Source organism: Camelina sativa, chromosome 13, assembly GCF_000633955.1.
Source record: "Camelina sativa cultivar DH55 chromosome 13, Cs, whole genome shotgun sequence".
Classification (NCBI taxonomy): domain Eukaryota; kingdom Viridiplantae; phylum Streptophyta; class Magnoliopsida; order Brassicales; family Brassicaceae; genus Camelina; species Camelina sativa.
Window position 1 is genome coordinate 9,090,558 of NC_025697.1, and position 20,468 is coordinate 9,111,025.

A 20,468-nucleotide genomic window follows, 5' to 3' on the forward strand; every position below is an offset into this window, starting at 1 on the left:
TCTGTTCATGATTTAGAAACAGGTATCAAAAGAAAACACTTTTCACTGATTCGAGTAAAAGCAGAAACTCACCAACAATTTAAATGAAAAAAATATTTGATGTGCAACCTATATAAATAGTGAAAACAAATTTTCTTTCCTTCATTACAATTATAAAGACTCGCCCAAACCAACAAAATATGTAATTGACTAAAATAAAATACTCTCCTCCCCTCTGTGGGCAGGACAGCATCAAACACACCTAAGCCATTCTATGACAAAACCAAATGGCAAACAAATTACCCCTGTGAGTTTCCATAACTACAGGGATGCAAAGAATGAAATAAACTCGGCCTCTCCACAAATACAAAGGCCAAAGACTGAACCCCAAAACAAAGAAGAAGAAAGAATAGAAACCGAAAAAGAAATTAATATACACAAAACGCCCATAGGAATGCAGTGGTACGATGTATTTATGTATATGCGGTAGAAACAATCGTACTTAGGTGGACAATACCGAGCTCCTCGGGGACAGTTACGATGTACTGCCTTCTTTACGTGTGAGTAAGAATCCGAAACCCGAATTTTCACGGATAAGTTGAGGAGGTTCAATGTCATTTACATCCACTTGTTGCATTGACTTTGATATGTCTTCAACCGTGAACGGAATGCTGTGTTGTGATTGATTTCTTGGATTAGATGAGAAACGGGAAGGGTGCAAAAGATATTGAACACAAATTAGTTTCAGCTTACCTCGAGTCATCGTCCAAAAGGAAAGAGCTGCTTACGGCATTGTTCGAGTCCTCTGTCATCATAACCCTCATGTTTGCAATAACCTACGGTTTTGGAAAGAACACAATTAATATCATATCTAGACAAGAGAAATCTTAATTATTTACAAGTGAATCATACATCTGAAGAAACACTATGAGTGCCATATTTGTCATCCCAGTACATTGTACTTATTCTGTATAGCTGCTGTATACTTAGCACCTGGACCAGAAAAGCAACTTCAGTGATCATCTCATGGAAAAAATAATTTAACTTTAATGAGCTAAAAATCGCTTTGACTGAGTAGAAGAGACTACATACCGGACAGAGTTCTCTTGTAATTTCATCTAAGGTTTTTTTCGGTTTTTGATGAATAACCTGATCAGAGCGTCAAAGGAAGCAAAATTTAACCTCATCACAATTTCATGGGAGCGCATAAAATAAGTGGTATAGTATCGACTAAGAAATTTACCAGGAAGCCAACAGCCTGCCTAATATGCCTCAACTCATCCCAAGCTGAGCCAGCATACTGTAAGAAAATGAAACAACAATTCCATTTCAAAAGATGTAAAAATATATAAGTACTTTAAAGGCACAGCGTGACAAAATCTCGGCTTACTTCATCAGTAGCCTCCACACACCACTGCTCTAATTCGGCCAAACCTGCTTTAACGTACTCCCCATTGCTGAATGAGCAACACTCACGACGTAGAAGAAGACTGCAAAATGTTATGACAGAAATATTTCTGTCAACCAAGGAAAAAGAGATTTGACAGAAGAAAAAAAAGGAGAGATTACAAGTGACACATGCCTGTTGAAAAGCTGAACGTTGATGAAGGAGAATATTTGTGTGAATACTTTGCGGACTAAGAAGGGTGGAGCCTGTATCATGTATTATATATATTGTAATCATCATTACCAAAACAAAAATATAACTTTTACTTTTGCTAATTTCGAGACTCACATTATTTGTTTTCATTAGGTTCAAGTAACTGTTTAGGCTTTTCCTTATACTTTGCCAATGGGCAATCAGAGCTTGTTGAGCAACAGCATTTGCTTGTGCTCTCCCTTTCACCAAACTTGCCCTTGATGTCCTTGGTGCCTGCATTATGTAACGAAATCGAAAAAATTTCACGAAACTAAAGCTAAAAAAGTACCAGCATATCAACTTTCACAAAGGAGAAACAACAAAGAACTACATGAAAACCCTTCTCACTAGCAATAGAAAATAATATTTTTAAAGTCAGCAGTAGAATCATCCTAGAGGTTTTGAAGGCGTTGACTAAGAAATGTTTATCCAGAACGTTCGGTTATTAATTTCAAGCCATTAAATTTATAACCTCTCTTTCTAGAAACTGTTGTACAAAAACAAAGAGTTACCTGTATACATAAGCCAAGGAGAGGAGATATCTCTTTCTTTAGGTTATCTCTGATCATTCCATATATCTTTTCGAGGAATGCAGTAAGCTGCTGCTTGAAAAGTAGTGCGGGGTACTTTGCTTCAACTTGCCTCAAGTCGTCAAGCTTGGTGAGCCCTTGTCTATTCAGAAAAGAGAGCCCAGCACTTTGAGGAGATCCCCTTAATCCCTATTTAGATTGTTAAAGATGCACACAAGATGAATTGAGGCTGATACACCAAGGCAGATAAACAAATTTAGGTAAGCAAATTGATTTGCGGCTTTCTTACTTGTGACATCCTTCCAAAAAGGGAAGCTGATGTTGTTCTTCGTCTCTGCGGCGTTAAACTAGCTGCGCCAGTTGCTTTCAGTGTGCGTTGCAGAAGCAATAATAAAGTGGCTGAGTTAGATAACCAATACGCCAAAACCTCATTGTTATCTGGGACCTGTATGGAAGACAACATTTCCAATTGATATCCAGAAACTGGGCTTTATAACATGTTGAAATAGTCATAAATGCCTCTTAACAACGAAGCAAGAATGAATCAACTTACTTCAATGGCAGAAGCAATTGTTTGAATGATACGGTCAAAGACGCTAGTTCTTTCGACTTCAAATGATCTCCAGTGAAGGAGACATTTGTATATGACACATGCAGCAACAGGTTTGCCCCCAGCGTATCCAAGATTTTGTGAGATACACTTGACTAGTAGATCCTGGTTTTCCTGAATGACACGAAGATTATAACATAATGTTAAGAGAAAAGCAGAGTGCAATAATGCAAGAAAGGGAATCCCATCATTAAGATATTTATATATGATACCTGCTGCCTTTCATTCAGATATTTCTGTGGTTTCTCCTCAGACTCTGGTTCCCGTACAGCTAGAGTCATGTCCTGTGACATTTATAGACGATAAGCAACTAAATAAACAAGAAAGTATGCCGGTTTCCTTAACGTGCAATTTAATCAGAAAATTCACATTCCCTTACCGGTGTAGTCTTTGTTTCTCCATTACGAAGATTTCCATTCTCTGGAGTTCTCTGAACATTGAAAAGAAAAGATTACATGAATAAAACAGACCAACTGGTATCCATATGCACCTGAAAGACGAAAAAAAATTCAATTGTTGTTGGCACCGGTAAAAGCATTGTTTTTGATCGCGCAGGCATAGATCTGCTGGTTGGCGATATAGCAAGTGCCTGTTGCCGGAGTACTTGGATTTCTGACTCTGAATTGGAAAGCTTCTCTTCTAGTCTGAACCAGAAGCAAAACCAACATGTAAAAGTCCAGAATAGAGAAACACAGTGATAACTTATTTACTCAATCAACAAGGATAGCAATGACTAATAAGAGTCTCTTCGCAGTTCAAAACTTGTAAGCAAAATGACAGAGTCAAAAATACATGAGAAATTATAATATGTCCATTTTCTGTTGATTGTTCACAAATATAATTTATGTACCTTTGTACTGATTCATGAAGCTGATCTGCTTTTCTCGTAGCATTTTCAAGCTCTGTGGCCAGCTCGGAATTTCTAGCTTCTGCCTCTGAGAAAGCTTTTTTCAAGTTTTCCGCTGCTTGTCGTTCAGCCTGAAGTGAAGCCTGTAAAAATATATGATTTCAGCTAACCAATCCACTTCACGATATTAAGGGCCTAATCAACAGAATTATTTACTAACTTTGATAGTGAATACATGAAGGATGATCGTATAAGTGAAAACACACATACCTTTAGAGCCTCCACCTCTGATGTTAATGAATTGATTTTTTCAGTATCCTCAACCAATACCGGAGTCTCCTTAATGACTGGAGGAGCTTCTTCAATAGCTTTCCTTGCAGCCTCACGCTCTCTACTTACGGCAGCGTTTGCCTCTTCAACTTGTAACCGCATTGCTTGCAAAGCCTCCTGTTGTTTTGCAAATTCTTGGGCTTTTGTTTCTTCTAGCTCAGTCTGTATTACCAAAGATTATCAATGACAAAGTAAACAAAGCTTGATATCATGCCAATGTATCGAAATGAACTTACTCTCTGTCGCTTTTCTAATTGTAAGCGCCATGTTAATTCTTCAACACGCTTTTCAAGTTTGTCTTTCGCCTCTCTAAGGGCTCCTGTGTCTCGTGCGGCCTGATTCAATAAATTGTAAAGGTAAGAACCTGATTCAGATCATGAAGTTGTGAAAATTTAGCAAAATGTGTTTTTTTTTTAACCCAAAAAAAAACTACCATCTTAAGTGTCCTCAATTCTTTTCGTGCAACCCTGCTCCTCCAGCCACATTGTGTGGAAAGGGCAGCTTTTTGGAGCTTCTTGTAGTAAGAATATGCGAGGTGACTACGAAGACGAGCCTAAATTAAAAAAGGAGGACCATCAGTGCTGGTTTAAAATGAACAATGTCACACATAGACGTATTATGCTCTTATTTTCTCAGTTATGTAAACAAAAAAGACCCAAAGATGTTTCTTAGTAAAGACCTGAATAATAGTAGCAGCCTTCATTTGCTTTCTGAACCTGAACTCATTGCGAGCAACCATACCCCTTAGTGCTGTTTGAACTGTTATTGCTGAATGTCTAACTCTTACGTAAGATTCTCTGGCAGTATGTCTTCTGAAACCCTTCTGAATATTTACTGCTGCTGCCTGGCGTCGCATTTCCTCATAAAGGTTGCACGCCAATTTGCCTTGAATTCAATAAAAGGATTGAGAAGCTCATTCCTCCAAAAGTAATACAATCCGTAGAAGAAAAAAAAGGCACATAAACTCTACATATATTTCACATTTGCAAGGCAATACGAAACAACGGACCATAACAAGTCACTAATTGATGGGAACACAAGAAAACCAAAATCCATAATGCTGGACAGCTATAACAACAGAAACAAAAGAGAAGAGCATAGTGTTGCAATAAATTGTGGAAGAAGATACCTCGGCAGTTGGACTGTAATACGATAGCAGCTCCACGTAGAGCACGGAATTCTTTACGTGCGATGAAAGTACGGCTTTGCCTTTGGATTCTCCTAGCCGCATTTCCAAGAACCTCAGCTCTTCTTGCATCTAACTCAGCCATCTGCCCAGCTCTAAGGAATACTTTTGTTTTCCCTAACTGCAAGTGGCAGCATGTCGGATAAATTAGACATAGTTCCTAACACATAAATGGAACCATTACATAGTACAATTTCAAATGACTTACTTCATAACCCTTTAAGCCTATCTTATCCAGAAGCATTTTGCATGCAACTTTGTCATCATAACTGCAAAGAAAATAGGAACCATTACATACAACAAAAAAGTAGAAGTCTTTTTTCAAAGGAAAAAAACTGCAAGAAACAATAAACACCAATTTCTTTTCAAAAGACAAGGCCATTTGTCAGGATTATACAAAAACTACGAGAGAAAAACAAAAAGTATATATCAATTGTGACTTACTTTCCCTCTAGAACTTCTGGAGCAAGTACACCAAAACGATTGAGAAACTCATAAAACGTCCGCTTGGTAGGATAACCTGCACAGCTGATTCTAATAGCTTCCAGAACACCCTTAACAAAAGTAAGACAAATAGTAAGTTTGTGAGTTTCAAAACCGAACATTTAGGTCGAAGAGCCTCGACTATAAATACCACAACAGAAAAATAATATAGAAGGCTCCAGTTGTACTTACACCACACCGTAATTGTTGAATTACGTTCACATTCTCGAAGATGGCAGGCTTAAGTACATTATTTGGCTTCACACATCTGATGTAGTGAGGTTCAGTTGAACTCAGTGTCTCCATCAAAGATTGAAGTTGAAGCTGGAATTTGAGATAGAACATATCTTGTTAGATACAAATAAACTGTTTCCCCTACATAATGTATAAAACCATGGTTCATCACTAACATCAACATGGGTGAAAAATTGAAAGCCATGGAATAAAAATAATAATTACAAAGTCAAAGTGAATGAAAGAAATGAGTTAATGATGTCTGAATTAGTGATATGGCTGCTCTATCAAGCACACTCAGGACATAAAGTGTTAAAAATGTTTCCACTATATACAGAATATTCATCAAAGTTCCTTAGATATTTATGTAAGAATATATAGCATAGCAGTTTTGGAGAACAAATCTATATGGTGAGCTAAAAAAAACACCATACCTTAAAGCGTGACCCGATGGAAGAAAATTTGGTTTTACTTGATGTTTCCTCTGCTAGGCGAGGAAATAGACCAGCTACAAAAGTATCACTGGAAGCGATCAAAAGATCCTGATGTTCTGCCACCACGTAATCTTTGTTCTTGTCAAGGAACAAGTCAGCCTGATAAGTTACCTGTTTCAGTAGAAAAGAGAGAATGTTAATAGGAAACTTATCTAAACTTAACATAAGCATGTAAAAGATGTTTTACCTCTCCAGCATAATGTGATATTGCAAAGTTGGTCCGAGATAGCTTTGGTTTGGTAAACCGCTTATTGTTCTTGAACGTTTGATACAGCTTCTGAGCAAATGTTTCATGTGTCGACTTTGGAAACATACTGCAAAAGAATTGAGTATCCATTATACAGTTGGTCTTAGTCAGATTTAGCAAAGCAGCATCTTCATCAAAATCATAGAAGATCTTTAGTCCATAAGCATAAACTGAAACAGTTTCGTCTAAAGAGTCTAGTTGCCTACCATGCTTCATCTAGAAGTGCAATGACTCCTCCAGGTTTCTGAAAGAGAAAGTCATAAACACACACATTAACTACACACATATGTATTAAGAAGGATGAAATAGTTGTAAACTATCACAAAAATACGTCAAGAATAAAATTAGATAAGCCGGCATTAGGACACCTTCTCAATGAGATCCAACACATCCTTGTTATCAACAAATTCTATGTAACTCCAGTTGATCTCTTCTTTGGTATAATCCTCTTGTTCCATTTTGAAGACGTGCTGTGAAAGAAAAAAAAAAATTTTACGTCAAAGCTAAGTAAGGAGAGGAAAATCTATTCTAAAGATAGTAAGAACACAACGGACCTGGTTGAAATGTTGTTGCAGCTTTTCATTGGTAAAATTGATGCAAAACTGCTCAAAGCTGGAATGAATTACAAAAAAAAAAAAAAAGAAAAAAGAAAAAAAGAATCAATAAAGCTTTTAAGTTTTAACACTATTACACAATAAATCATTCTGCAAGCTACAAAATTTACCTGTTGATCTTAAAGCTTTCAAACCCATAGATATCAAGAACTCCAATTATTGTCTTAGAGTTTGGATCTTGCCCGATAGAAATGTTAATTTTATTAACAAGCCTGCAAAAAAAAAACAAGGGACACGGGTTCTAAGAATTTACAAAATTTCAAGTGGCAGCTGAACTAAAAAAAAAAACATTGTAGACATTCTAGGACAAATTTCTGATGCATAAATGATATATACTGACACAATAAGTGAAACATGTCCACAACAGATGAGTGAACTTAGTGAAAACAAAAATCAAAATCGGCAAATCAAAAGAGAGAACGTTTCTTCGTATACCAATCAAACAAGCGTGAATAGATAGTTTTTGCTAATGCGTCCCTGCTACCCGTGGCTGAATCAGGATCAAGTGTTCTTGTAATAACCTCTTCTGGTGTCACCATTACACGTTTTATCAACGCATCTTCCATTTTATTTGCATCACACCTTTTGAAAGAAGTGGGTTCAGGATCAAAGATGTAAAAAAATAAACAAGATAGAAATCGAGATTAAACAAGTAAGCAGCACATACCTAAGAAGTTCAGCACATACATCCAGATGATATCTTGATTTGTCATCCTTCAAAACTGAGGAGTCAATCTCTTTTCCTTTCGCAAAATTGACATTACCTAGATGCAGGATTGCAGCAACAACTCTAAAAATTGCATCCTGATAGTAATTATCAGAATAGTCAATAAGATGCTCTACTAAAGAAATCATTTCTTGTTGGAAAAGGAGAAAAACGAAGACTGACCTGTTCCTCTTCACTGATACCAACAATATCCATAGCTCGTCGGGTAGCGAGATATTCCTCGGTGTCATCCACTCCATCCAGTTTATAGCACTTTGATTGATTTAAGTAATGAAATAACTTAGGATCTCCCAACTTGAACTTTTCTCTTTCCTACAGATTGGGAAAATATATGAATTCCCCAACTACTTATTCATGTGATCTAAAGCAGAACGCCACACAATAAAGTATATTAGCATCATTGTGTAGCACCATTACCTCAGGTGGCGCAGCACATAAAAGGTAAAAACAGTGGTAATTTCTTTCAGGATCTGATATTTGACACACTCGAGACCTTTCCAACAAATATGTTCGCACAGCCGCTCCAGATATTCTCCCACAATTGTCAAACTGAAGCTCGACAAACTTTCCAAATCGACTGCGTTTTGATTAAAAACAAAGCGACGATGATGATACTGCATCTGCTTTGAAGTTTAGAATAACTCTATGACACAACAATTAATCACATAGGAACGTATTACTGTTGAGTTGGTTACTCCTTAACTTTACAAATGTAGAAGGCCAAGAGATTAAGATAGTTTATATGTGATACAATTTGCTTATGTGCCAACTGTGAAATTGATTCCCTGAATTTCCTTAGTAACAAAACAATTTTCTAACAAGTAGTGATTGAAGAAGCTTTGAGCCAAGAACAAGTTTGAGTATGCAACTCATAAAAGCATTTCAAGAGAAGATTTAGAGGAAAAATCTCTAAGTGAACATACACATACCTGGAATTGTTATTCCTGAGTGTTTTGGCGTTTCCAAAAGCTTCAAGAACTGGATTTGACTGTACATCAACAACAAAACCAAATTAGCTAGCATATTACAAGCCTCTCTATGAATAAATCAATGCAGTAACTAAAAGTATCTGTGTAGAGGCTTATATTTTTCTCCATGACAAGTGTCGAAGCAAATGTTTTTTGAAAAAAAAAAAGAAAAACATTAGTTTTTTGACGCTTCACCTCCAGAACTTGCTGTTCCACTGTCCTTCCTTCAACGCCCGATCGACCACCAAGGTAAGCAAGGTAGCGCATAAGCATCTTTGTGGTCTCAGTCTTACCAGCACCACTTTCCCCACTTACCAGAATTGAGTTGCTCTTGCCCTCATTGATCATCGCCCTGACCAAAGAAGCAATAGACTAGCATGAGAAAATGTACAAATAAAGAGTGATTAAGAGAAATTCTGCTGATGGAATCTATGATTGGTCCTAATTACCTGTAAGCAACTTCTGCAATAGCAAACACATGAGGGCTTAGTTCCCCAAAACCTGCTCCTTTATACTGCTCCATCATATGAGTATCATAGAGATGTGGTAACCTTTGGAACGGATTTACAGCAATCAAGATGTTTCCAGTATATGTCTGCAAATATTTAGGAATGTTATGTAATGCCGAGGAACTCAATACTCAGCGTAGAAAATGCCTAACAACTTACATAAATTTCATTCAACTCGTATCTCATGGCCAAGTTATTCAAAACACCTGGTTCATGTAAATATGAGAGCTTTGTCATGTCATCAACACCCCCAGGGGGTGCCTCCGTATCCTTTGGATATACGTTTGCCATATTTGCCACAACCTGAGATTAAATTTCATTGATTAGTCGATAAAACATCTGGTTTCAATCATTGTAATAGAATTACAAAACAAGGATGTCAAGTGTCAAGCAAAATAATGCAAAACTCATATATTAGAGAAGTTACAAGTATCCATAGCAAAGGAGTTTAGAAGACTAGTGCCATTTTGAACAAAGATAAATATAAACCCTAAGCAGATATATCCAATCTAGTGACAGTGTTTTTAATATTACATGCAAAAACATGTGAAGAGGATTGAAAACTTACGGTCTTCCCGTTTGTGGTCTGTGCATGAACTTCTTCGCCATTAATTTTGACAACTTCTCCGTCAATCCATGCAACTCCTGGATCTTCAATCCAAACATGAGAACCAACTATTATATTGACTGGGGCAACCTACAAGATATAAAGATTGAACGTGTAAGGTTTAATAACATCACACAAGCTGTTCCATACGTTTATGTGGGTGACTAACAGTCTGGCACAAAGATATTCTAATTTATCTAGAGGGAAAAGTATACTTATATCATAGGAAACTTGAAAGAATATTTATCAAGATTTGTGTGGAGATCAATGAGGAATAGAGGCCTAAAAATAATTGATCCCCTTGAATAAGCAATAGATGCAGAAAGCAGAAGAAATATGTAAAAAGTATAGCTTAACCTTATACAAGAAAAATAATGATCAAAAGGTAATAACCACCGAAGAAAGCATTCAGCTTCGAACAAATTCGGTATTGACAAACCCACATTGGTGGCATGTTTCATAGGAGAAGAGCATAAAGGGATGCTGGATCTTATAGATTATGTCAACTCCCCAAATTAGTTCTAATAGGATCTAGAGATAAGAGTATACACTCCTTTCCAAACACAACAAAGAAATCATAACACACGCCTATCCCCCAGTTTCCATATAATGAATTCAGCAATTAAATCTTACTTCTGGAAACTAAAAAATCTTCATCCTTTATCCAAAAGTATATATATATATTTGTTTTTTAAACACGAATTTCCTGATGAAATATATCACCACAATATAACATAGAAAGATCACAGGACCGTATTACAACATGCTATCTTAGGTAGTAGATTCAGAACAACAACTAATATTAGAAGTTATCTAAAATGCCGCAAAAGTGAATGTTTATAGGAAAATGATAGTCCAAGAAAATGAATTTGAAGATAAAATTGCTTATGTTTATAGACTAAAATGTTTATAGAACTTGAAACACTTTGTATCGTTTCCAAATAAAATTGCAAATTTAAATAGAATTCGGAAACTCACTTCCCAACAATGATCAAAGTGGCATAACCCCTTAAAAAACATTCACGAGATTTTATCGTTTCCTTTTATTGTGGGATCGACAAACAAACGCAAATCTCAAAGGAAAACTCTCTCTCTCTCTCTCTCTCTACCAACAAGAACCAAATCAAGTGAAACAGAACTTGTCGGAACAAAAAAAAATCAATCCTTTTCTACTTGGTCAAAATCCAAAAATCAAAACTTTGGAGATATAAAAACACGCAAATAAAGCAATCGGAAAGAAAAAAAAACGAAGAGGAAGTGATGATATTACCATGGCAGCTCTTTCTTCTTCTTTTTTTTCCAATAGATCCTTCTCTCTTGACCCACTTAACTCATCCAATCCAAGAGAGACTCCGAGTTTACAGAAAGCCGACTCAGCGAGTCAAGGCAACTTAGACGAGTCAGATCGGGAAGATTCTCGAGTTGGTGGGTCTGAAACAACACAAATTCGCCTTGAAGTCAGCTCAAAAGCAGACACGGAGAAATCGGGGAGATCGGATTACCCGAAAAGAATTTTTTTTTTTAAAAAAAGCTGAATCTGAATGTTCAAATCTCTCTCTCTCTCTCTCTCTCTACAGAAAAAAGCTGATGAATTGTTGAATAAGCTGGACTTTGCCTTCTTCTTTTGCAGACGACGTTTGTTCTATGGAGGAGGCTCTTTTTTTTCTCTCTCTTCGAGCAAACAAAATAAAAATGTTCTCTTTTGAGCTGTTGTGTCTTTCTTTCTCTCTCTAACACTTTTTTTTTTTTTTTAATTATTGTTTTTTCAAAAAAAAAAATGAAATTAAAAAAAAAATATGGTGCTTGAGAATTGAGTTTGGTCCACTGAGAGAAGAAGGGAGGTGGATCGAGTTGGACACATTCACATTCGTGGTCAGCCACCCACAAACACTGTTTTTTTTTTGAGTCTGGTTAAGAAAAATTATAACGTTTACACTTTTACTTTGTTTTCTCTTCTGCCCTTTGACTTGCTCATTTTTACAGTTTTATTCCCTTTTCTAGAGTAAATTATGGGCTAATTTGTCTCTCTATTTAATCAGTGTAGTCTTCGTTTTGATGGATTAGTTACATAATACACATGTGGAAATTTTTTAAAAATGTTTGAGCGTTTCTATTTTTAAATTCCTCCCTATAGAAATGTAGGATATATTACTTTTTTTGACAAACAGATAATATAGGATTGACTCAGAAGAGCCAATCAGAAGGGATATCATTTACAAATATATAGGATATATAACTTGTGAAGAATGTTTTTAATAACTTTATAATGATTTTGACTCTTTTATTCAAACTGATGTTGTGTCACATAGATATATATTTTTTCTTTTGTTTTGGGATGATGTGTGAATATGGTTTTCTAGAATTGCGTATATTAGGGGGAAATCAAATTGAACCCGCAAGACAAGTTGGTGTTAAAAAAAACGTCCAAGTACCAGCTTGTCATTATCATGTACTGGGTTTGGAACGGGCTGAAACAGTAGGCCTTGATTTGGGCTTTAATACGACCCGGATTTTAAATGGGCCTCATTAAACCGGACCCGTCACGACACCCTTGCTTACACGCCGTACAGTTCAATCCTGCAAGTGATCGTCTTCTATTGGCATCTCACTGAGAAGAAGAAGAAGAAGAAGAAAGGAGCCATGACAATGCTTAGATCTATCTCGATGGTAATGTTGTTCGTCACACTTGTTACAGCCATTTCCATGGTGTCCTCTTCTGCTTCATCATCGGAAGCCGAGTTTGTTCAGAAGACCATCTCTTCCCACAAGATCGTCATCTTCTCCAAATCCTACTGCCCGTATGTCTCCCTATCTCTCTTTGGCCATTACTAATCAGTGATCACTCTGGATTTGCATAAAAATTGGATCTTGGCTGTTTTTGTTTGTTTAGATCTTATTAATTGAAACTTAAGTGAAGACTCATTGGATCTTGACTTTCTTGACTGAGTAATCTTCACAATACGTATATGAGTCTGTCTCTGACTTGATGAATCCTATGAACTTAACTTCATGCCTTTGCTTTTTTTTCTCTTCAATTATATTCGGTGGATTGGGATCTCTATGACAAAACTTTGTTATCTACTGTTTACAAATGGTATGGTTGTTGAGCTACATTTATATAGGGCATATGTTCAAATCAATTTGGATATTGTTCAAGAGATTCAGGTTCCGTAATGTGTTGTGTTCTTGTTCTCTTTGCTTTTCCTTTGGCCCTTTCTGAGAGGGAGAGATCATGTACCTATAAATGACCATCTCTACTTTTCTTTTGCATCCTTGGTGGTTTGGTCAACAGCTATTGCAGGAAAGCTAAATCTGTCTTCAGAGAGCTGGATCAAGTTCCTTATGTTGTCGAGCTTGATGAAAGAGGTGCTTTTTCATCATCCAACTATGTTTCTTACCTCTTTTTTGCCTTGAGATCTTGAGTCTCAGACATTTCTATTATTTGAAACTTTGATGGATCACCCACCACTTAGACATTCATTTGTAACTAACGGTCGAGAGATTTGGGTTAAAATTTGGGTCTTGCAGAAGATGGGGGGAGCATCCAATCTGCACTTGGAGAGATTGTTGGAAGGCGAACAGTACCGCAGGTCTTCATAAACGGAAAACACATCGGAGGATCAGACGGTAGACTTACCTTTCCTTCTCCTTCAAGAAAACGTCTTTGCTTATGATATCATTTTCTTATTGACAGATTTTATTTTTGTTTCTGGTTTTCAGATACTTTAGATGCGTATGAGAGCGGGGAACTGGCCAAGCTTCTTGGTGTTTCCGGAAACAAAAATGCTGAACTCTAGGTTGAATATAGTTGGAAGAATTGTTATGTTGAGGTGTAAACAATTCAATTTCCAGTTGTTTGAAATTTCCAGTTGTGAAACTTATCTTATCAAAGACCGAAAGACTACAACTTGAGTTATACGAAGTTGGGTTGAGAAATCAAATCTGGACATGCTTCTAAGTAACTATGTCTGAACAACAAACAGATAAGTGCATTATACAATTTGGAGGATAGACAGATAGATACATAGCTAAGATTAGTCGAATAAAACGTTTAGGGTCGTGCTCTTTTGTTGCTGCAAGAAGGGCACTTGTAACGCTTGATATGCTCTGCTCTAGCAGGAGTGATCTTCACACACTGCCCGTGGAACCATCTCTCGCACTTATCACAGCCAATCCAAAATTCATCAGAAGCGTAGTTATTTCCACAAGCTCCACACAGGGTTTCACCGTGTTCGTCTTCATCCTCATCCTCTTCCTCTTCCTCTCCCTCTTGCTCTTCCTCTTCCTCCTCCTCTAATCCTTGTTCCTCGTCCTTGGCCTGCATCGTCTTTAAACTTTCGCCATCTAAACCTCTCTGCATTCCAGATGAAGGATTATATTAACTACACCAATAGAGCCAAAGTGTAAACTTCAAAAAACAAATCAACAGATGTCATTGGAATGGTAAATTTTGAGATAACTTGGTCCTTTCATTACATATCTCAAACCTAGAGGTTTTTTAAGCTGCAAGATGCAAACTACAATTACGGAAGTAAGAATATTGTGTTCAGTCTATGTTTTAGAACCTCAATAGCAAACTGTGTAAGATCTTACAATCTATAATGCATATGATAGAAAAGTTGTTTCAGGACCAAAAATGTGCATCACACTTCATTCATGCTACAAGAAAAGGAGAAGTACGAAAGCAACAATAGAGACCTTAACGCAAAACAAAAAAAAATCAATCCCTGATACTTTAACCCTATGAGAATAAGCTTATGGGTATCTGATACATAAGTATATGTAGTTATAGTAGAATAGGGTTAAAAAAACTATTCTCTAAAGACACTTCCAAGATTATGTAATGACTGGATATAAAAATGTCATATATTGGTTGAACCCTTTACGATGTGAAAAACATATGCCAGTGCTGTGGTTTTTCAGGTATCCATTTAACCATTCCTAATTTCTGAAAAACTGCAAAAAAACAAAGCCAAAAAGAAAGATGATAAGAGTAGACTAAAGATGAAGCTTATGTTTATCACTATCGAGACGTTTTTAGTAGGTTTCTAATTGAGTTGCTAGCTCAACTAACGAACAACTTAAATCGTTTACCATGGGAGGAGTTAGATAGAGAACCGATGGTGGTAGGACCAAGTTGGGAAAGGGTTTGGAAGAGTAGCAAAAGCTCTAGAATTCATCGTAGGGCTAGTTGGTTTGGTTTTTCTTAGTTAACAGTTAATACATAAAGTAATAAATGTTCTTAATCTTATTATAGGACAGCATGAGTCTTACCACTTTTGAATTTGACTTGGATTTGTTGCCACTTTGATTTTCTGAAGAGGGCTTTTCCATTGTTTGTTTTTTCGCATATCCAGTTACAACTTCAAATACAGTAGGAACTTCATTCATCATGTTGAACAATCGCTTCCTGAATTAGTAAGTGCAAGGGGGTTAGTATGGAAATGCTGGAGACCTCATGATAATTAATGGTAGAGAAATGAGCAGAGATCTTAAAAACTGAACATCAGGTAAGAGGAGTACACATCAATCAAGAAAGCAAAGATGATACCTGTCAGCTTTATCGAAACCAAATCTTGAACCAAAGTAAAAGGAGACAGAAAGCAACCACGCATCACTGTGGACAGCAACGAGAGAAAGCCAGTCTTTTTCCTGCATTCCATCTCTGGCAAAGTTAATGCCGAGTGCAGGTTCGGGAAGCTCAGGTGGAATTTCTTCAGCTGGTAAGTTAACTTCCCAAACTTCATTAGGGAATCCATACAAGCAAAGATTATCCTTCTCTGAAATGTCACAATACAAAAAGGTTTAGAGCTGCATGTGCACACATGCTTAGAGACAAGCAACCTCTATGTAGTTGTGACAATGAAGCCACAGTCAAAAGCTAGATATAGCAGAGAAAGATAACAGCACAAAGGCGAAAACTATTGAATCATGGGGAGACCAAAAGAGTTGCTGAAAACCCAGAAGTCAAAATCGTAAATAAATGAAGCAGCTTGAGAGAAATCACTTCAGTATAATTAAAGCTAGAGAGAGACAGAGAAAAAAAACCCTAACCAGGATCACATTGCTGGAAAAAATCTTCCACATCTGCAAAAACAAAACCAAGTGAATCAATCAGAAAAATAGTTCTCAAAATCGGAGAACTAAGTATCACCAACACAACACTTAAGCACAATTGTTTCGGAAGTAGTCTGAATCAGAGCACCAAACGATCGTCGTGAGAAGAATTTCAATGAAAAATTCAAACTTTAAAAAATTTCAATGAAAAAAGACAAATTTTAAAAAACGAAGAAGAAGAAGATTACCAGTGGTGAGAGCTTGGATGATGCCAGCTCGACGACCCTTGAAATCTCGGAAGACTTCTTCGACAGTTCGAGGGTTGTAGCGCGCAGCTCCTCCTCCTTCCATGTCCGTCTCTTCACTTTCACTCTCTCTCTCTCTTTTTCTCTCCCTCAGAATCAGAAACGATGCAAGAGCGGCATTGATAGTGAGGTTTGTGTCTTTTTTTTAGAAAAGCATAAATTTTTTGTTTGAATCGAAGTGATAAAAGTACGAAAAAGCTGAATGAAGACGAAAATAAAGGTGCTGCATCCTGCGTGGACCGTGACAGACCCGATCTAGTCACACACTTTTGTTTTCGTTCTATTTTTATCACTTGGTCTTGGTGTATAACTGTTGAGAAAGACCCAAACCACTCACCACAGCTTATTATGAGCTTTTTGGCATATGTAAGGATATTAGTTCAATATAACGTCATGATGCTGGCAGATTGACTGTATTTGGCAACAATCAAGTTATACAATCGATTATGATGAAAGCTTTACTCCAATAGTTTTAAAGATCTTTGGATTAATACAAAAAAACGCGAGAAAATATATGATAGACAGACAAATTCAAGATTTTAATTATATAACCATGTCTTTGCACTTTCTCAATCATCTACACAGCAACGATCATTCAGAGGAAAATGGTTACGATCAGAGAGAGAAACAATAACACTTGGAAAAATAACCAAAAAAACAAAAATGAGACGAAGCAAATGCATCTGATTAACCTACATTTGCCATCTCCACTAGCTGGTTCTGCTTACAAAGTATTTCTCCAATATCTCACTCTAAGAACAAGTTGTATCTATCACTCCCAAATGCAACATACGTATAAACATGCCTTATAAAGATACTGTCGGTTCAAGTTGCAGTTGTAGGAGCCAAGTGAGTCAAATCCTCCTCTAATCACAACATCGTCAACTCATTTAGCTTCCTGTCATCAGATAATAGACCAACGCCAACCTTAGACTTCTACTTCAGGAACAAAACATCAAAAGAAAATCTCAAGAAGCATTGATAAGACACATTATTTCTAAACTTCGAGAAATGATTTTACCCCTATCGTCCTTCCTTTCTCAGCCGCATGCTTTTCAAGAAACTGCACGTTTGTTTTCCAGTAAAGGTCACCACCAGACAGCCATGTATCCATATGCATCCCATTTGGAAACTCCACAAAGGTGCACTGAGGGTTACGGGCAGCTGCTTTCGCATACAGCAGTTTCATGTGAAATGGAGGGACCATCTCATCTTGCAGTCCAGAGAGGAAAAGCACCGGCTGTTTGACCTGTTATTGTTTCAAGATTAGCTTATCACGGGTTGCTACATACAATCAAAATGATGAGACATTGATCCAACAGGGCCATATTTTTTGCAGGACATCAAACTCCCTACTTATCCCCTTTTAAGTTTTAATCCATGGAACAAATCAGAGAGCAATCATTCAGCTCGTGGTGTACATTAATGCATGGGATATATTAATATGGAGGTCTTTAAGGTAACATAATGTTATCTGCTTGTTTGAGTCATTTCTTTGGCATATGCAAACTGTAACCAAAAAGAATCCAATCTAAAGATAAGTCTGCTAGAGTCTACAGGAGCATTGATAAGCTTCTTACCTCACCAATAGCATCAATTGTTTTCCAGGGGGAGCGTACAACAAAATTAAGGAGCTTCAGGCTTTTCGTACCACTTCCTCCAATAAACCACTTTAAGAAGGGGAGCAAAACGCCAGCCATATCAAGAATGGAAGTGAAAGTATTTTCCAGAATCAATGCAGATACCTATATAAGGACATTTACAAATGGTAAACATACAACCATTTGACGTGTAGATATCAAATGATATTATGAAAGTAGAAACAACAAGAGAAAAGAATATGCAACTAATCAAGGCATCTGTAAATCATTTACCAAGAAATTCTCTAAGAAGGATAAAGTTCGTGTGCATATTACAGTAAGTTTCAGAGAGGTTAATAAAAGGAGGCCACTCACAAAGCTCAAACGAACCCCCATGTAATTTTGCCAGATGACTAAACTTTTTCACAATAATAATTAAATTCCGATAGAACTGACCGAGTAGATCATTACTGATGACAAGTGACGAGAATCTAACTAATGAGTTATTCTATAAATTTTTGTACAATCAGCCTCCAGGTCATCTGCCAAAGACCATGAGTAATAATCTAAGATACTGATAAGAAGCTATGCAAACCAGGCCCCTAGAGAAGTGCAGAGGGTCTTATAAGCATTGGTTAGTCTCATTTGTAACCATGAAGGACTCTGAATAATACTTCTCTCTTTACACAATAACATCCACAGTGATGGCGGCCTCTCTCTTCTCTCTGATTCTAAATTAAATGTACAATTTCTCTACTCATAACATGCTGCCAATAAGAATATTTACTAATATTACCTTATCTGGATTGTTCTTGGTAAGCAGAGCTCCGACAGCTCCTCCAAGGGACCTTCCAAATACAACTATTCTAGATGTATCAATGTCAGTCCTTTGAGAAAGGTGATCCAATGCAGCCTAACAAAAGTATCAGACAAGAAAATGGGTAATAAGGGTAATAAATACAAGGAGAGAAACAGAAGAGTTGAAGAGTATCTGGATAGATTTAGGGAAACGACCAAACCTGAGCATCTTTTGTGAGTCCATGTTGTGAAGGATAACCATCACTTGCCCCATAGCTAAGCACAGGAAATTCAATCAGCATTGTGTAAACAGATCCACCAATGATTAGACTCAAAAAAACAAACAGTTGAGACTGAGATAAGAGATAGAACCAGAAACCAGCTAAAAATAGAACTAACCCGCGATATGAAAGCATGAATACATTGCACTTCAATTTTTGTATCATGATGCGAACCATCTCCAGACGATGAGCGATGTCTGGGGTTTCAAGGTCAAGGCCGTCACAAGGCAAAAGAATCCCAGCCAACAGACATAAAACGTCGAAAATATATAAACCAAACAGGCAGATACAGAAACTCCATACAGCATACACATATATAAACAAACAAAGACCACGAAATGGCTCTGGAAAGGATACTTCCGGCATTTTCCTGGAAAAATAGAATAGTCGGACCTGCACGGAAATTAATCAACATATCAACTATCAGAACTCGAACCCTCAAACTCGGTCCAGTTAAGCTAAAGCTACCAACTAGCTTTTGAGTAGCTGATAAGTTCCAAACTAGCTTACAAGCGGCAAAAGAACACAAATCTGGGGAAAAGGAGACCATAACCTAGCTAAAGAAAGTGAAATCAAGACCTAAAATCCCCAAAATCCGGTCGATTCAGAAGCTTTCCGAAATGCATAAACCAAATCTACCAAAAAAAACTACTGAATCGTAGAGCTGTAACGAGACAAAACTCAATAAAAATCAAAAAGAGAAAGAGACCTCGACAGTCAGGGAACATCTTGATGAACCAAGCGTGGAGGCGTACGCCATCGGATGATTGAAGCCAAACGTCCTCGTAATTGAGATTGAGCCTAGCGGGAGTGATCGGATAAGCCTTGCTCAAACCAGGTAGAACCGGTACGTAAACAAGCTTCTCCTGGAAAGCTACGAGCAGCGCCACTCCTGCGACGACTATCCCTCCTACTCCGTAAAACAACGCGCTCACGTACGTCACCATTTTCCTCTGTTTCCGCTCGAGGAGCAGATTCCAAAATCCGAATCCGAGTCCGTAACAGAAGCAACGGGATCGAACGCACCTTTTCCACTTTCTATCTGTATCTCTCGTGGATTTTGCTTTTCTTCTTCGACACGAGAATAGTTGTTTTTACAGGTGAGAAGAGAAACTGAGAAGGATTGCGACGGAGAAGGTATTAGTGGGCCGAAACTCAAAGCCCATATTTAGATATTTTATAACTAAAAGCCCGTGATTGTTGAATTCTTGAAGTCAATTTTTCATTCAGCTTTTTTTTGATGGAAATTGCAACTACAGTACGTGTACGAGTGTGGAGTCTTTTGAAACCCATGATTGTAGACTGTAGTAGATATGCGTATGCCTCCCAAAAGCCTACCTTGAAATCTCAGTGTCACTAGTATAATGTTTTAAGAACACCAAAATCGAGAACAAGACCATAGTGGCTGGTCGAAAAAGAATTTAAAAAATGAAATGAAATGGA

General features: G+C 37.2%; 4 protein-coding genes across 4 annotated transcripts; 1 reads left to right on the forward strand and 3 right to left on the reverse strand.

Moving 5' to 3' along the window:
• LOC104736118 (myosin-17-like) lies at positions 87 to 11,702 on the reverse strand. Its single transcript, XM_010456047.2, has 39 exons — positions 11,275 to 11,702; positions 9,966 to 10,094; positions 9,557 to 9,700; positions 9,338 to 9,483; positions 9,084 to 9,240; positions 8,850 to 8,908; positions 8,338 to 8,497; positions 8,083 to 8,232; positions 7,861 to 7,997; positions 7,629 to 7,775; positions 7,304 to 7,405; positions 7,134 to 7,191; positions 6,948 to 7,049; positions 6,786 to 6,823; positions 6,520 to 6,646; positions 6,273 to 6,443; positions 5,797 to 5,928; positions 5,566 to 5,675; positions 5,330 to 5,390; positions 5,065 to 5,242; positions 4,615 to 4,820; positions 4,369 to 4,488; positions 4,172 to 4,270; positions 3,876 to 4,097; positions 3,609 to 3,748; positions 3,285 to 3,402; positions 3,138 to 3,188; positions 2,971 to 3,042; positions 2,702 to 2,872; positions 2,438 to 2,593; positions 2,131 to 2,337; positions 1,715 to 1,852; positions 1,562 to 1,632; positions 1,370 to 1,469; positions 1,223 to 1,279; positions 1,072 to 1,128; positions 892 to 972; positions 733 to 815; positions 87 to 650 (listed from the first exon to the last, which is right to left on the reverse strand). Exons 1-39 carry the CDS (start codon positions 11,275 to 11,277, stop codon positions 515 to 517), a joined length of 4,596 nt encoding a protein of 1,531 aa, XP_010454349.1. The 5' UTR covers positions 11,278 to 11,702; the 3' UTR covers positions 87 to 514.
• Positions 12,558 to 13,945, forward strand: LOC104736123 (glutaredoxin-C4). Its single transcript, XM_010456053.2, has 4 exons — positions 12,558 to 12,802; positions 13,297 to 13,370; positions 13,533 to 13,631; positions 13,725 to 13,945. Exons 1-4 carry the CDS (start codon positions 12,645 to 12,647, stop codon positions 13,799 to 13,801), a joined length of 408 nt encoding a protein of 135 aa, XP_010454355.1. The 5' UTR covers positions 12,558 to 12,644; the 3' UTR covers positions 13,802 to 13,945.
• On the reverse strand, positions 13,834 to 16,639 carry LOC104736122 (PHD finger protein ALFIN-LIKE 5-like). Its single transcript, XM_010456052.2, has 5 exons — positions 16,310 to 16,639; positions 16,059 to 16,091; positions 15,556 to 15,784; positions 15,279 to 15,414; positions 13,834 to 14,358 (listed from the first exon to the last, which is right to left on the reverse strand). The coding sequence occupies exons 1-5, from the start codon at positions 16,410 to 16,412 to the stop codon at positions 14,056 to 14,058; spliced, it is 804 nt and encodes a 267-aa protein (XP_010454354.1). The 5' UTR covers positions 16,413 to 16,639; the 3' UTR covers positions 13,834 to 14,055.
• On the reverse strand, positions 16,885 to 20,107 carry LOC104736124 (protein bem46-like). The gene is made up of 8 exons (XM_010456055.2): positions 19,735 to 20,107; positions 19,383 to 19,418; positions 19,144 to 19,222; positions 18,966 to 19,020; positions 18,743 to 18,859; positions 17,947 to 18,111; positions 17,388 to 17,615; positions 16,885 to 17,264 (listed from the first exon to the last, which is right to left on the reverse strand). The coding sequence occupies exons 1-8, from the start codon at positions 19,970 to 19,972 to the stop codon at positions 17,253 to 17,255; spliced, it is 930 nt and encodes a 309-aa protein (XP_010454357.1). The 5' UTR covers positions 19,973 to 20,107; the 3' UTR covers positions 16,885 to 17,252.